The sequence below is a fragment of the Bufo gargarizans genome, chromosome 1 (assembly GCF_014858855.1).
Source record: "Bufo gargarizans isolate SCDJY-AF-19 chromosome 1, ASM1485885v1, whole genome shotgun sequence".
NCBI classification, from domain to species: domain Eukaryota; kingdom Metazoa; phylum Chordata; class Amphibia; order Anura; family Bufonidae; genus Bufo; species Bufo gargarizans.
Window position 1 is genome coordinate 726,866,334 of NC_058080.1, and position 16,832 is coordinate 726,883,165.

At 44.1% G+C, this 16,832-nt stretch overlaps 1 protein-coding gene across 1 annotated transcript in view; it reads right to left on the reverse strand.

Moving 5' to 3' along the window:
* DCC (DCC netrin 1 receptor) overlaps positions 1–15,922 on the reverse strand; it is a 494,023-nt gene extending 478,101 nt beyond the window's left edge. The window contains exon 1 of the mRNA XM_044283460.1: positions 15,517–15,922. Within this exon, the coding sequence (XP_044139395.1) occupies positions 15,517–15,922 (406 nt within the window). The remainder of the gene's footprint in view (positions 1–15,516) is intronic.
* Positions 15,923–16,832: the final 910 nt, after the last annotated feature.

The window sequence follows — 16,832 nt, forward strand, 5'->3', positions numbered from 1 at the left end:
AGCGGGGTGGCACCCAACGCAGCTCGGGTCCATCACTGGTGCGTGGCTGGGGGGAAAGGCAGGACGATGACGATACGCCTCCCACAGAGGACAGCTTGTCCTTATCCCTGGGCAGCCTGGCACACATGAGCGACTACATGCTGCAGTGCCTGCGCAACGACAGCAGAGTTGCCCACATTTTAACCTGTGCGGACTACTGGGTTGCCACCCTGCTGGATCCACGCTACAAAGACAATGTGCCCACCTTACTTCCTGCACTGGAGCGTGATAGGAAGATGCGCGAGTACAAGCGCACGTTGGTAGACGCGCTACTGAGAGCATTCCCAAATGTCACAGGGGAACAAGTGGAAGCCCAAGGCCAAGGCAGAGGAGGAGCAAGAGGTCGCCAAGGCAGCTGTGTCACGGCCAGCTCCTCTGAGGGCAGGGTTAGCATGGCAGAGATGTGGAAAACTTTTGTCAACACGCCACAGCTAACTGCACCACCACCTGATACGCAACGTGTTAGCAGGAGGCAACATTTCACTAACATGGTGGAACAGTACGTGTGCACACCCCTCCACGTACTGACTGATGGTTCGGCCCCATTCAACTTCTGGGTCTCTAAATTGTCCACGTGGCCAGAGCTAGCCTTTTATGCCTTGGAGGTGCTGGCCTGCCCGGCAGCCAGCGTTTTGTCTGAACGTGTATTCAGCACGGCAGGGGGCGTCATTACAGACAAACGCAGCCGCCTGTCTACAGCCAATGTGGACAAGCTGACGTTCATAAAAATGAACCAGGCATGGATCCCACAGGACCTGTCCGTCCCTTGTCCAGATTAGACATTAACTACCTCCCCATAACCATATATTATTGGACTCCAGGGCACTTCCTCATTCAATCCTATTTTTATTTTCATTTTACCATTATATTGCGAGGCTACCCAAAGTTGAATGAACCTCTCCTCTGCCTGTGTGCTAGGCCTAAATATATGCCAATGGACTGTTGCAGTGGTGGCTGACATGAAGCCTGATTCTCTGCTATGACATGCAGACTAATTCTCTGCTGACATGAAGCCAGATTGTCTGTTACGGGACCTCTCTCCTCTGCCTGGGTGCTGGGCCTAAATTTATGACAATGGACTGTTGCAGTGGTGGCTGACGTGAAGCCTGATTCTCTGCTATGACATGCAGACTGATTCTCTGCTGACATGAAGCCAGATTGTCTGTTACGGGACCTCTCTGCTCTGCCTGTGTGCTAGGCCTAAATATATGCCAATGGACTGTTGCAGTGGTGGGTGACGTGAAGCCTCATTCTCTGCTATGACATGCAGACTGATTCTCTGCTGACATGAAGCCAGATTGTCTGTTACGGGACCTCTCTCCTCTGCCTGTGTGTGTGCTGGGCCTAAATATATGCCAATGGACTGTTGCAGTGGTGGCTGACGTGAAGCCTCATTCTCTGCTATGACATGCAGACTAATTCTCTGCTGACATGAAGACAGATTCTCTGTTACGGGACCTCCCTCCTCTGCCTGGGTGCTGGGCCTAAATATATGCCAATGGACTGTTGCAGTGGTGGGTGACGTGAAGCCTCATTCTCTGCTATGACATGCAGACTGATTCTCTGCTGACATGAAGACAGATTCTCTGTTACGGGACCTCTCTCCTCTGCCTGTGTGTGTGCTGGGCCTAAATATATGCCAATGGACTCTTACAGTGGTGGCTGACGTGAAGCCTGATTCTCTGCTATGATATGAAGACTGATTCTCTGCTGACATGAAGCCAGATTGTCTGTTACGGGACCTCCCTCCTCTGCCTGGGTGCTGGGCCTAAATATATGCCAATGGACTGTTGCAGTGGTGGCTGACGTGAAGCCTCATTCTCTGCTATGACATGCAGACTGATTCTCTGCTGACATGAAGCCAGATTCTCTGTTACGGGACCTCTCTCCTCTGCCTGTGTGTGTGCTGGGCCTAAATATATGCCAATGGACTGTTGCAGTGGTGGCTGACGTGAAGCCTCATTCTCTGCTATGACATGCAGACTGATTCTCTGCTGACATGAAGCCAGATTCTCTGTTACGGGACCTCTCTCCTCTGCCTGTGTGTGTGCTGGGCCTAAATATATGCCAATGGACTGTTGCAGTGGTGGCTGACGTGAAGCCTCATTCTCTGCTATGACATGCAGACTAATTCTCTGCTGACATGAAGACAGATTCTCTGTTACGGGACCTCCCTCCTCTGCCTGGGTGCTGGGCCTAAATATATGCCAATGGACTGTTGCAGTGGTGGCTGACGTGAAGCCTCATTCTCTGCTATGACATGCAGACTGATTCTCTGCTGACATGAAGACAGATTCTCTGTTACGGGACCTCTCTCCTCTGCCTGTGTGTGTGCTGGGCCTAAATATATGCCAATGGACTGTTGCAGTGGTGGGTGACGTGAAGCCTCATTCTCTGCTATGACATGCAGACTGATTCTCTGCTGACATGAAGACAGATTCTCTGTTACGGGACCTCTCTCCTCTGCCTGTGTGTGTGCTGGGCCTAAATATATGCCAATGGACTCTTACAGTGGTGGCTGACGTGAAGCCTGATTCTCTGCTATGATATGAAGACTGATTCTCTGCTGACATGAAGCCAGATTGTCTGTTACGGGACCTCCCTCCTCTGCCTGGGTGCTGGGCCTAAATATATGCCAATGGACTGTTGCAGTGGTGGCTGACGTGAAGCCTCATTCTCTGCTATGACATGCAGACTGATTCTCTGCTGACATGAAGCCAGATTGTCTGTTACGGGACCTCTCTCCTCTGCCTGGGTGCTGGGTAGTGTTGAGCGCGAATATTCGAAAAGCAAATTTTTTTCGCGAATATCGCAACTTCGCGATTTCGCGAATATTTCGAATATAGTGCTATATATTCGTAAAAACAAATATTCGTTTTTTGTTTTTTTCCCCCCCCCCCACAAAATTACAGTACACATATAATTGATTGTTTCCCAAAGGTCCAACAGCTCAGATCTTACTCACATTGCCTAGAAAGTGATTGAGGCGCGAATCTTCGTAAGGCGATTTTATTAGCGCACATGCGAATATCGGCACGTCCCAGAACAGAGGCAAAGGGCTTTGCATTCATACATTAGTGAATTGAGTTGCGAATCTTCGTAAGGCGATTTTATTAGCGCACATGCGAATATCTACACTTGTCCCAGAACAGAGGCAAAGGGCTTTGCATTCATACATTAGTGATTGAATTGAGCTGCGAATCTTCGTAAGGCGATTTTATTAACGCAAATGCAAATATCTACACTTGTCCCCAGAACAGAGAGGCAAAGGCCTGTGCATTCATATAGTATAGCACCATATTCGCGAATACGTAGAACTTCGTAAAATTCGATTTACGAATATTCGTATTTTTTATTTTACTTTCCACCTTACAGATTACATTGATCTGTACTCTGTCAACTACTGTCATCACCCCCCACTGTATCTCGATTGATTCCCAAAAGTCTCACATTCCCTAGAAAGTGATTGAGGTGCGAATCTTCGTAAGGCGATTTTATTAGCGCACATGCGAATATCTACACTTGTCCCAGAACAGAGGCAAAGGGCATTGCATTCATACATTAGTGATTGAATTGAGTTGCGAATCTTCGTAAGGCGATTTCATTAGCGCACATGTGAATTTTGCATAGCATATGTATTATGCGATGCGAAAATTCGAATTATCGCATATGCGAAATAATAACGAATTTGAATAATCGCGAATATTTTACGAATATTCTTTCGAATATTCACAAAATTTCGCGAATTCGAATATGGGACATGCCGCTCAACACTAGTGCTGGGCCTAAATTTATGACAATGGACTGTTGCAGTGGTGGGTGACGTGAAGCCTGATTCTCTGCTATGACATGCAGACTGATTCTCTGCTGACATGAAGCCAGATTGTCTGTTACGGGACCTCTCTCCTCTGCCTGGGTGCTGGGCCTAAATATATGCCAATGGACTGTTGCAGTGGTGGCTGACGTGAAGCCTCATTCTCTGCTATGACATGCAGACTAATTCTCTGCTGACATGAAGACAGATTCTCTGTTACGGGACCTCTCTCCTCTGCCTGGGTGCCGGGGCCTAAATATCTGAGAATGGACTGTTCCAGTGGTGGGTGACGGGAAGCCAGATTCTCTGCTATGGAACCTCTCTCCAATTGATTTTGGTTAATTTTTATTTATTTAATTTTTATTTTAATTCATTTCCCTATCCACATTTGTTTGCAGGGGATTTACCTACATGTTGCTGCCTTTTGCAGCCCTCTAGCTCTTTCCTGGGCTGTTTTACAGCCTTTTTAGTGCCGAAAAGTTCGGGTCCCCATTGACTTCAATGGGGTTCGGGTTCGGGACGAAGTTCGGATCGGGTTCGGATCCCGAACCCGAACATTTCCGGGATGTTCGGCCGAACTTCTCGAACCCGAACATCCAGGTGTTCGCTCAACTCTAGGATTGTCCATTTGGAAGGGTCCCCGTGGAATAGGCTGATCTTAAAATGTCCACCTGGCACTGCTGTGCTCATGCATGGATTATTGAGGTGGTGGTCAACTGCTCTAATATTATGAGCCTTGACTCCATCAAAAGGGCAAACAAAAAGGGGTCAAGGGGTAGGCACACAAATAAGTATGAAAAAAGATGCAGAAAACACACCTCTTAAAGATGGGTGGGCACCATAGTGTCCCCCATAACAGGTGAGAATACAGAAGAATTTTTCAGTCCTCTATGGTTAAGCAATGCATATAAATTTGCTTTTCCATAGCATACGTACCTATATTCTGGATGGTAAATTTTGGGCATTTAAAGGGGTTGTTCACCTTTATTTCCTTTTGCACAGATCCCACAGTATGCCAGACCCACGGTAGTACTGATGGATGTGCCCCATGTCAAATTAGTTGAGTTAACATGAGGAGACCCAGCTCCTGCACAGCCGACAGGTAGACAATGGTGCCAGAACCTAGAAGTGGGGATCAGGTAGGTATGATTACCACAGCGGGTCCGGCCACACTGTGGGATCTGTACAAAAAGTAATAAAGGTGGATGACCCCCTTAAAACCTGGCCCTAGGAATACCTAGAGTCCAGATGGGAATACCTTCTACAATAGTCTGGCCCGTTTTCTGCCCCGGGTTGCCCAAATTTCCTGGATTGTTTATAAAAGGTCGGGACAGTGTATGCAAATTCAAGACTTTTACCAAACTTTGCCATAATAGTGACCAGTTGGGCATCACTGGCTTGGCAGAATAATAGCTGAATGTGATCCAAATGTGGACATGTTGGATTTTGCAATTGTATGAATCTGTGAGATATTGTAAGTAGGGGCAGAAGAGGAACTGAAAGTGGCCCTGGAAAACCTGTTGTAGGCAGGTCCAAACAGAATTTGAGGCCAACATAATTGGTGTGGTCATAAATACCACAGTTCAGCACAATATACTGCTCCAGAAGCTGTCCATCTGTAGTGGCCATCAATAGCTGCTATGTTTTGCCCACCTCCAAGTGTCTCTAATTAAGATATGGAGCAGGGACTTAGGTGGTGAGATGTGGAGCACAGCACTGAGCAAGCCCTACCTTCAGCTTGACGTCTAGCCTTCCCCTAGTAATGGCCCCAGTGGTATGCTCCCCAAGTGGCCAAAAAAACAACAAAATATATAATACCTGTTCCAAGCTACCATCTTCAGTGCATGCCAAAGGCCTTTTCCAGCCTGCGGCCTGAGACGCCTGCTCTACTCTAAAACGATCCTGAGGACATCCATGCAATTGAATTCAGGAGGACATCTGCAGCCATAGGCCAGGTACATAAGTACCTGATGCTCCCAGTGTTAGTTACCACTAAGTGCAACAGATCTTTATGTACTGTATCTGGCCAGCGGCAGTGAGAAGGGCTTGGATGGCCTCCTGGGCATCGGTCCACTAGGAAATTTCTAAAGTCTATGGCCAGTCCGCCCCTGTGGATAAGCTTAGTCTAAGTTGTAAGCTGAAGCTCAAGGGTCGCAATGCAAAATCTGTACCAGGGCCAGTCATGATAATGGTCCCTCTTATTTGGCAATTACTTCCACTGTAACATCCACAGCTATACTCATGAGGTTAGTTAAAACAACTCAACAGCATAGGGTCCATGATACCGAGTGAAGAACTTGTGGTTCATTCTTGGTCATGTGCTTTCTGTTTTTCATGGAAAAAATTCCCCTCACATTCTATTTCTAGAGTTTATAGCGTAGAGAGAAAAAGTAGATATAAAAGCCTGAGTTATGGAGATCACGGTCAATAACTTCAATGAGTTATGTTATTTAAATATCTGTATCCGAGTTCTTACTCGCACACATTACCGCCTCTCTTCACCGAAATAGTCAACGACATGAAGACAAACTTGTCATTGTCAGCAGTATTTATATTTGCAGAACAGATGCAGAATGCGGGTATCCTGTCAGATCCGTGATTTATTTCTCTTCTGCATATGAAAAGATATGATAATGTTAATCTCCAAAATGATTGAGATTTTAGCTTTTATTGTGGTTTGTGGGCATCAGAAGAAAAATTTTACTTATTTACTTCACGGTAGCATCAAACAGGCATCATGTCTCAGCTCAAAGCTTCAGGTCAACAAATTTGCTGTTCTTGCAAAAAAAAAAAAAATATGAAAGGTGTAACAAGCAATTCTAAAAATTCTGAAAATGTATTTTGTACCCAGAGTGGAGTTCAGTTGACTTTACAACCTCGGAAGATGATTCCATCACAAAAATAGTTTAGGATCATCTTGGTAAAGTCTAGAGACCAAAATGGTTTTCAAAAGCATGAAGGATAAGTCCAGAGGTGCAACTGAAAGGCCAAGGGCAAGACTATGACTATGACTATATTATATTACTGGCTGGCTGAGGTCTCCACATATGGAATAGTGAAATCTTTTGGGCTCACTAAAGCTCCAGAGATTGGGGCAACTGTGATCTGAGCACCATCCTTTGTTCTCAATAGAGATACAGTAATGCACTGCCAGATATGTCTTATATTCTCCTCTTTTTTGAGTACTCTTGTATGCTCAGATGACCCTAGCATGTATGCCTCATAAGGGTTAAGCAGTCAATAGAGATGAGAGAATAAATTTTTCAACAATTTTCAAAACTAAGTCTGCGAGGAGCTGGCCCCCTGCTCAAGAGACTCCAAAAACATCTGGCTTGGCCCTATTAATCTCTTGCCTACTCTGTTGCTCCGAGTTGCAGTGCAGGTGCAGAAGCTCTGCTGCAGATTCAGAATGTGCATGCAACGCTCAAGTCTAGGTACATCCAGAACTGTAACTACACATGAACAGTAGGCATCTCAGGTAGTAACAGCACAGCCTCTTGTCCCGCTACTGGGAGCAACAGCGCGGGTGCGAGACTGACAATATTTCTGACCCTGTCAATCAAGGGGGAGGATGGAGTCTACTGACCAACGGGGCCAGGATTCAAATTTGTAACGGGTCCATGTTTTGGTCTGGCATGGTCTCCACTGACAAAGCAGCAAAGTATTCTCAGCCTTCCCCCTCTTCCCAAACCATGAGGGTCAGAATGGACTCTTCCTAGTGCCAATCTAAATCTTTACCTCACCTTTAAGATACTGAATATGTAGTGTAGAATTTTTACACAGATGACAAAAAATATCAAGTTTGTGCAGTTTATACATTCCAAATTTCAAAAGTCAACTTTTGTAGGTCAACGTGGAGAGAGAACTATTCGAGAAAGAAGCGGCCAGTTAACATAAAGTCCAAGGCTGCGAGCCGAGCGCTCTCCATAAACATGAGCTACGCCATGGAGTCCGCAAGGTCATTATTATCGTTTCTTCAGTACCATAAGCTAAAAAAAATAAAAAGATCTCAGGTTCTTTAGTGTTCTGCGCCAGCACAGAATGTACTTTCCGATGGAGACAGTTGAGCGGCGGTCATGAGTGGCCCTTTAATTAAAGTCTTCAAAGAGCAGAAAGTTGAACGGGGCCTCTTTGAAGGATCTTTTTCCAAACTTGATGCTCTGCTTTCTACTAGCAAATCTCCTTTATATTCCCCGAGTTGCTTTCAGAGGTCGGCAAGTTTGTGTTGTAAACATCCTGCCTGTCCTATTAACTCCAACCTCAGTCACCAGTATGGATTTCAACTAAGAAAGGTCGGAGGAGCAGCGTAGGCTAAACTGCTTATAAATTCAGACGGAACAGAAAAGTGGGGCCATTACGCTGCCTGAATAGCGGCTATTAGTAAATGGACTAAATAACTACTTTCTGCACCAAAATATTGAGAGCCTAATAGGATTGGGCTCTGGAGAAATCAACAACTTACGAGAGCCCTTGTCCTGATCTGAATGTATGCTAAAAATGTAACTCAGGTCTTTATAGGGGACCTGTCAGCTCTGCCAAAATATCTGATTTAAAGGGGTTATCTGGGAATTGATAATGAGGTCATCGTTATCACATCAGTGGGGGTCCACCTCCTGGCACCACTGCCGATCAGCTATTTTAGGGACCCTCTGCGCTCGGCAGCTTTCCAAACACAGCGCCATACATTGTATTGCTTGGTATTGCTTGGTATTTCAGCTCAGCCCCATTGACTTGATTGGGGCTGAGCTGCAACTAGTCCACATGAACGATGTACAGTGATGTCACTGGGCTAAGAAGTGGCTGCGCCATTCAATGCCCCGTCTAACAGCTGATCATGGGGGTCCGGGGTGTCGCTCCCCAGCAGATCTGATTCTAATGACCTATCCTGAGAATAAGTCGTAAAGGTATTTTCCTAGATAACCCCTTTAAGTACATACTACAATATTTTTTAGAACTCTATTATTCCTCCTGTAAATATATGAACACATTGCCCAGTGGGAGACACCATTCTTCTTGCAGGTCCCTAGTCACATAGCGAGTCCTGATTGGGCTAGTCTTATATTATAACAGAGGTCACACCCCATTGACATGGGGAATGGCAGCACCAGGATGTGGGTATATTCATACATTTTCAGGAGGTATAAAAGAACAGCACAATGCAGAGATCTAAGGAAAGGCGTTGACTATCTCCTATCCATCCATCTATGCATTTATATCCTATCAATTATCTATCTATCTATCTATCAATCTATCTAACTATACACCTATTATATATATATTATCTATCTCATATCTATCTATCAATCTAATTCAAAAAAACTTTATTAGCATGTCCAAGTAAAACATTTAGCATTGCCAGAGGTATTGTGTGTGTGTGTGTGGGGGGGGGGTGATGATGTGGGAAACTGGGAATTAAAGGGGGTGGATGTTGGGTTAAAGGGGCAGTATGGGGTATAATAGTCCATGGTGTCTCATTTTCCTCTCAGTTGGTGACAGGTTGAGACATATTCGGCAGCGATCTCCACAGTGGACTCCTCTTCCCCCAGTAGGATGTGGAGTTTCCTCCGCTCATCTATGGAGGTGAAGTCTGGGATGTGAGCGGAGAGTCTCTGGAAATAAGTAGCCCTCACGGGTGAGTATTTGCTGCAGTGTATCAGGAAGTGGGCCTCATCCTCCAGGGCCCCTGCACACAGTGCTGGGACAGCAGGGGCATTGCTAGGTCAAAACATTCGGGGCCTGGGCCCCTGATGTTTTGTCCCAGGCCCCGAATGTCCTGCCTGCCTGTTAGATATAACTGTATTGCTGCACTGCAAGAGCTGAAGGACCTGTGGTGACATCACAGGTCATGTGATCAGTTCTAAATGCAGTAGCTGAAAAGGACCTGCGATGATGTCGCCATCATGTGACCAGTGCAGGAGAGTACGGCTCGGCAGTGAAGAGAAGTCCTGGGAAGAGGCTGAGGTGAGATCTGCTACATGAGGAGAGGTAAGTGAAGATTACTCAGTGTGAGAGGCAGAGTAATGTTGGGAGTTGTAGTTATTTAACTGGGACTGTATGTTAGGGCTGAAGGGAGGGAAGTTATTTACATGGGACAGTGAGGTGGAGTGATGTCAATTACATGGGACTGAAATTTGGAAGTGGCTGGGGTAGGGTGATGTTATTTATATGGGACTGTATGTTGAAGGCAGCTGTGGGAGGAAGTGATATTATTTACATGGGATTGAATGTTAAGTGGTAATGTTATTTACATGGGACTGCATGTTGGAGGTGGCTAGGGAGGGGGTGATTTTATTTACATGGGACTGTATGTTGAAGGTGCCTGGGGAAGGGGTGATGTTATTTAAATGGGACTGTATTTTGGAGGGGGCTGTAGATAGAGAGGGATGTTATTTACATGGGACTGTATATTAGAGGGGGCTGCAGTTAGAGAAGGATGTTATTTAGATTTGACTGTATATTGGAGGAGGTTGGAGGGATGGTGAGATGGTATTTACATGGGACTCTATGGCGGAGGGAGGGAAATAGTGTTATTTACATGGGACTGTATTGCGGAGGTGCTGAGGAATTAAAATTTCAGAGGACACTAAACGGTGGAATACTGTATAACTACCGGGCCACTGCAGGCGGCATTATTTATAAATATTGGGGGGCTTCAGGGCGAGCATTATAACAGTAGGGGGCGATATAACTACAGAGGGCACTGCAGGCGGCATTATAAATATTGGGGGCGCTTCAGGGTGAGCATTATAACAGTAGGGGGCAGTATAAATACTGGGGGCACTGTGGGGGCATTTTAAATCCAGGGGACATTAGGTGTTCATATTGCTACTGGGGGCTCTATAGGAGGGATCTGCATTATTTCTACTAAGAGCACTATGGGGGCCTTATTTCTACTGAGGGGTCTGTATAAAGCTTTATTACCACTGGGATAACGATAGGGGGGCCTTATTTCTACTAGAGGCTCTGTAAGGGCATTATTAATACCGGAGGTTCTTCTACTAATGGAGGCACTTTTGGGAGCACTATCACGATTGGGTGCACTGTAGGGGGCAGTATTACTAATGAGGGTATTCTAGAAGGGAATTACTACTGGTGGGACTATAAGGAGCACTATTACTATGGGGGCACACATTTTTCTTCAGGATAGTATTTGGGGGTACAGAAAAGTGAGGAAGCTAAGATGTCTGTGCGTCACACTCTGCAGAGACGAGGAGGCTGAGAGAAGTTGTCCGGACAGAATGGAGAAGATGATGACAGAGAAGATCTATATCAGAGGAGACGTCACCTGGGAGGCCCTGGATGTCAGAGGTACGTGCTTCTGTATAGCAAGTACAGCAAAAAGTCTTCAGTGCCAGTGTTTGCAGAGGTGGGGGGGGGGGGCGGTTGTTCAAATTAGAGAATTGGACAATATTTATTGGTGTTTGGGGCTCGGATCTTTTGAGACGCCCCTGTGTCTGCTCTATCTATCTTCTATCTATCTACCATCTATCCATCCATCTGTTCATCATTTATCTATCTACTATCTATCTACTCATCTATTATCTATCTATCTATCTATCGCATATCAACTATCTATCTATCTATCTATCTATCTATCTATCTATCTCATATCCATCTATCTATCTCATATCTATCTATCTATCTATCTATCTCATATCTATCTATCATCTATCTATCTACAAATACTTGGACTAAGGCCTGTGATGCTGATAATTTCCCTGGTAATCAGCACATCAGAAGGCAGTGATTACCTCTTTCCCTGTGTAGGTGACATGCACGTTGCCTGTTTTGTACCATTTACATCTTATTTATGAAATGCTCACATAAGACGTTTGCCACCGTCAGATTTATCAGAAGATTTCCAAAGCTAAACACTTAAAGGTGTTTAATTAGTTCTGTGGGAGGCCCTGCCATCCCAGATTGAGATGTTTAACTATCGGATCTGTCATGGCGTTCCTTTATTGTCAGCTTTCTCGCGCTGAAACCACATCACAGAAAACAAATTTTAAAAAAATGACAATTTATTTTTAACACATTTCCACAATCTGTAAGGCAGTAAAAATAAAGCCAGGATCGTGAAATGAGACTTCAAGTATAAAACCCACAAGGGAGCACATAGCACAGAGGTGGACCGTATAGATACGAAGGGGGCTTGGAGAAAAGTCAAGGGTACGGCAAATCCCACAATGGCAAAGGTTTGACAATTTTTAAAACAATCTGCTGTATAAAGCATTCGGGATTACAGACTGATACATTGTAGCAAGTATCAGGGAGATGGGAGAGCTTTGTGCTGATCTCAGAGAAATGTCTGGGCAACTAGCTAGTTTTCCTTATACTAGTTTTGATAGCTCTCCCCCATTATTTCTATTCACGGACAGCAAGGAAAGATTTGAAAGTCAAGTATTTTCGAAAATTGTATAACGTGTCATTATAGGATTATTAAATGGATAGTAAAACATTAATGGTAGAGCCATAGGATATGTCTGTCATAAAAGTCTAAGTAATGTCCATCCCATACCTATTTCTAGAATGGGGCTCCCCTGACCCTGTCCCAAATGGATGCATCAGCCAAAGGTGATTAGAATTATGGATGCTGTCCATCAGGATGTGCTACACTGTCTATGTGGCTCCTATTTACTTGTATAATATCTACGGAAACATCAGAACACAGCAAACTCAGCTGTTCCCATAGTCCCAACCACCTCTGGCAGCTAAATCCACAGTAAATAAAAGTGTAGCTCCAGCTTCCACATTAAAATAGAAAAATATGGCCATGCTTACGCATTCTAACCTATGACATACTCAAAGCCTTACATTCTTGATAGTTTCATCTCTGGCCGCTGCGCTACATGCATGGAGCCTCATGGGTGGAGTCTCCCTGCCCTTCATTGGATGAGCTCTCCTATCATGTTCTCTTCATGGGTGGAGTCTCCATACCGTTGATTGGATGAGCTCACCTATCCTGTTCTCTTCATGGGCAAAGTCTCCCTGCGCTTCATGGGATGAGCTCACCTATCCTTTTCTCTTCATGGGTGAAGTCTCCTTGCCCTTCATGGGATGAGCATTCCTATCCTCTTCTCTTCATGGGTGAAGTCTCCCTACCCTTCATGGGATAAGCTCTCCTATCCTGTTCTCTTCATGGGTGAAGTCTCCCTACCCTTCATGGGATGAGCTCTCCTCTCCTATCCTGTTCTCTTCATAGGTGAAGTCTCCCTGCCCTTCATGGGAAGAGCTCTCCTATCATGTTCTCTTCATGAGTGGAGTCTCCCTACCCTTCATGGGATGAGCTTACATATCCTGTTCTCTTCATGGGTGGAACCTCTCTTTCGTGTTCTCTTTAATGGTGGATAATCTCTTTCGTGCTCTCTTCACAGTTGGTGCCTCCCTTTTCTGTTCTATTTATAGATGAAACATCCTCTTAGTGGGTGGATCCTCATTGCCTTATTCTCTTCATGGGTGGAGCCTCCCTGTCCTGTTATCTTTATGGGTGGAGCCTCTCTGTCCTGTTCTCTTCATGGGTGGAGCCTCCCTGTCCTGTTCTCTTTATGGGTGGAGCCTCCCTGTCCTGTTCTCTTCATGGGTGGAGACTTTCTGCCCTTTTCTATTTATGGGTAGACTCGTCATGCCTTATTCTCATAAAGGGTGAAGAGATTCTATGCTCTGATCTCTTCCAGGACTCTATGTGATGTATTATTTTTGACCACAACAGTTAGATCTGTCAGACGACTAGTCTTCATGGTCACTGACACAGAGACACAGAGTAGCAATGGCAATATTATGCATATGGTCAGATTGTTTGTCTATCCTTCAACTCAATCACTTCCACTAAATAAAAGAAGGGGTGGCAATAAGAGAATAACATTTTGGAATTGCTATTTCAGCAACTGCCTAATATTTAGTACTTTACAATGATAGGTTCACATTTCGTTTACCGAGCATAGCCCTATACTTTCTATACTTATAACAGTTCTCCTGTGCAATACATAGGGATACCCTCCTCCTTCTTCTAAACCCTTGCAGATGCGCATGGTTCTATTCGACTGAAGGATTTTCTTAAGTTTTGAGCTGCAGATTGAGGAGAACCCCCAGTAGAATGTGACTTACTTACTGACAAGATATCTGCTTGAAATTATGGAAACACAGCTGTGCTTGTGTCAGTCCCAGTAGATCTATCCAGAAATGTTCCACGGCATTGTTGTACGTCGGGGTAATTAAGAATTTAAATCACTTTAAATTCCTGGCGCTTTTTATTATTGAAAATTTGCTGGAATGAAATGCTTTTGTAGTACTACACTGTAATAATGTCTGATTCGATTACAACGCAGACTAAATCACAAGGCGCCAACCCAGATAGTTTACAAAGCGTCACGCTGGGGACGGTTATTGAAGCTCCTGCCTTGGTAGAAATAGACAAGAGGATTTCAATAGGTGCTTTCATATTTGTATATTGTGGGTATGCCCATTTCTGGTGAAAAATCCCATGGAGATCTATGATCGGTTTCTTAGAGCCAAGGGAGATCTGAACTTGCCAGGAAAGCTGTTTTCTCTCATTAAAGGGGGAATCCAGTTAACATGAAAGTGGGCGCGTTTTCTCATGTAAATGAATCTCTAGACAGATTTTCTATTGCAACAATTTAAAAAGTCGCCAAAAAGTGTGCAAAAATTTTTGCAATTGCTTATCTTATGCGACTTTTTAATAGAACATGCGACTTTTTCGTAAAAACGTGCGACTTTTGTAAAGCCGCTTACTGAAGGATAAACTGCTACCATCAAACCACATTAATCACAGTATTAAAGGACCATTAATAAATCTGACTTAGCCAAAAGTGACTTTGGACATATGTAAAAGTGGAGTAAGATGTAAGTGTAATGATAAATCTGGCCCATAGTGCTGTATGTATGTTAGCTACATAGATACATAGTGCTGTGATGTCACAAGTTCACAACAATACTTACGTGAATATTACATTGCCGATTTTTCTTGATCAAGAAAATAATCTCGACTTCGCGAATATATGACAAATATTCTACCAAATATTCGTGAAATATCGCGAATTCGAATATTGCCCCTGCCGCTCATCACTAATCAGAAGATCATTTGGACTGGATTTCCCCTTTTGCTTTAAGTTTAATTAACCATATGCAGACTTTCTATCATTGGCTACTGGGTCAGTTCCACCATTCTAGGTCCTCTGATCCATATTTCAGCCTACATTTCATTATACGAAGGAGCTATGACACAGTAACAGGAAACTTGCCCATCAGCAAACAAACTTTTCACATTTTGATGAATGCAGTGCAACCAGAAGGCAACAGCAAAGAACATTAGCCATCCCCACTGGAGGGGACATCACAAACAACTTGGTACTTGAGGCTTCTGACTAGTGACTACCATATATCGGGTTCATTTAGACATTGTATAAGACTCCTCTATGTATTCCTCTGAGCTGCCTAAATGGGTAATTAAATCATGGTGGAATTCCCTTGTTGCAAGAGCTCTTCTTTAACCAATGCGTGGCCTCTGCTATATCTGCATTTTGACAAATCCATTCTTTTGACATTGCTACCATTTGCTTTTCTTTCTCAGGACACTGATTATTATTATTGCCAGTCAAAGTATATCATCATTAAAAACAAGAAGAAATGCACAAATGGAGTCTTACCAGCTACCAGTACTTTAGCTGTCCGACTAATAATTGCACCGACCCCATCCAATGATGCTTCGCACTGATAGGAGCCTTCATCTGGCCGGTGATGCCGCGAATGTACCACAGTTTGTATTATCAAGGATCCATTAGGCTGCTGTTGTCTTCTGTCGTCTATTGCTAGATTGAGGTAAACTCCATCCTTTTTCCACGTGATGATTGGCGACCCTCGATCTGAGCCAGCAGAGCAATTTAGGACCACATAACTCCCTCTCATGGTGACTACATCTAAGGGCTCGGAGATGAACCACAGTGACGTGAAACTCTTTACTTGTGAGCCTGAAACAGAAAAAGAACAAAACAAGATCAGATTCCAATAAAATCGATGGTCCACCTGGTCACCCAAAGGTCCAATGAGAACCATTAAAGAACTTTTTTTTTACTTTTCAGTAACTCCTCAGCAAATTTCTTAAATGATCTACCAAAACACATTAAAACAGTGAGAGTTAACCCTCTTAGATGTATCAATCCACAAAACGTGAATGGTCCACCCTTTATAATCCTCCCTTGTAGAGTCTACTCTTATAGAGTTGGAGTTTATCCTTGTAGTTCACACTAGTAGAAGCCACCATGGAAGAGTCCATCTTTGTGGAGTCTATCCTTATAGAGTCCATCTGTTAGAGTTTATCCTTGTAGTACACCCTTGAAGAGTCCTTTCTTAGAGAGGCCATCCTTGTAGAGTGCACCCTTTTAGAATCTATCATTGTAGTTCACCCTTATAAGCCAAAAACACAAATAGTTTGCAAGAAATCTACAGTCTAAGCTTATGAAAACCTTCATCGCTACCATTTTGTGTATACAGTACCTATGCAGACCCATGTGTTACAGACTATAAACCATCCAGGTGTGTATAGTCTGTTCCTTCAGTCAAGTATTCTGCTTATGCCAGACTAACCTACAAACTGTACAAGAGGAGACAGGCAGAAAGTGGTAACACATGACTACAGGACCTGACCAGACAGGTTTGTTTGTTGTCTGTTGCCATAGAAACAGTACTCTACACAGGATCTGCAAACATAACATTTCTTTATGTATCTGGGGTAATAACAAAAATTGGTTTCAAAGATGGACTTTTGGTAATGACTAGCTTTTCCATTATTCACCATGCCAATTAGTTCCTCTCCAGAAGGATTGAAACTGTATCTCTTCTTTTTGGAGGAGAGCTAATCGAAATGCTTTTGTTTTACAAGGAGCATTCCCTGAAAGACTCTCCACACCAGCAGGATCTATGTCCACAATTCAGCCTCCCCCAGAAGATAGAAATATCTTCTTTC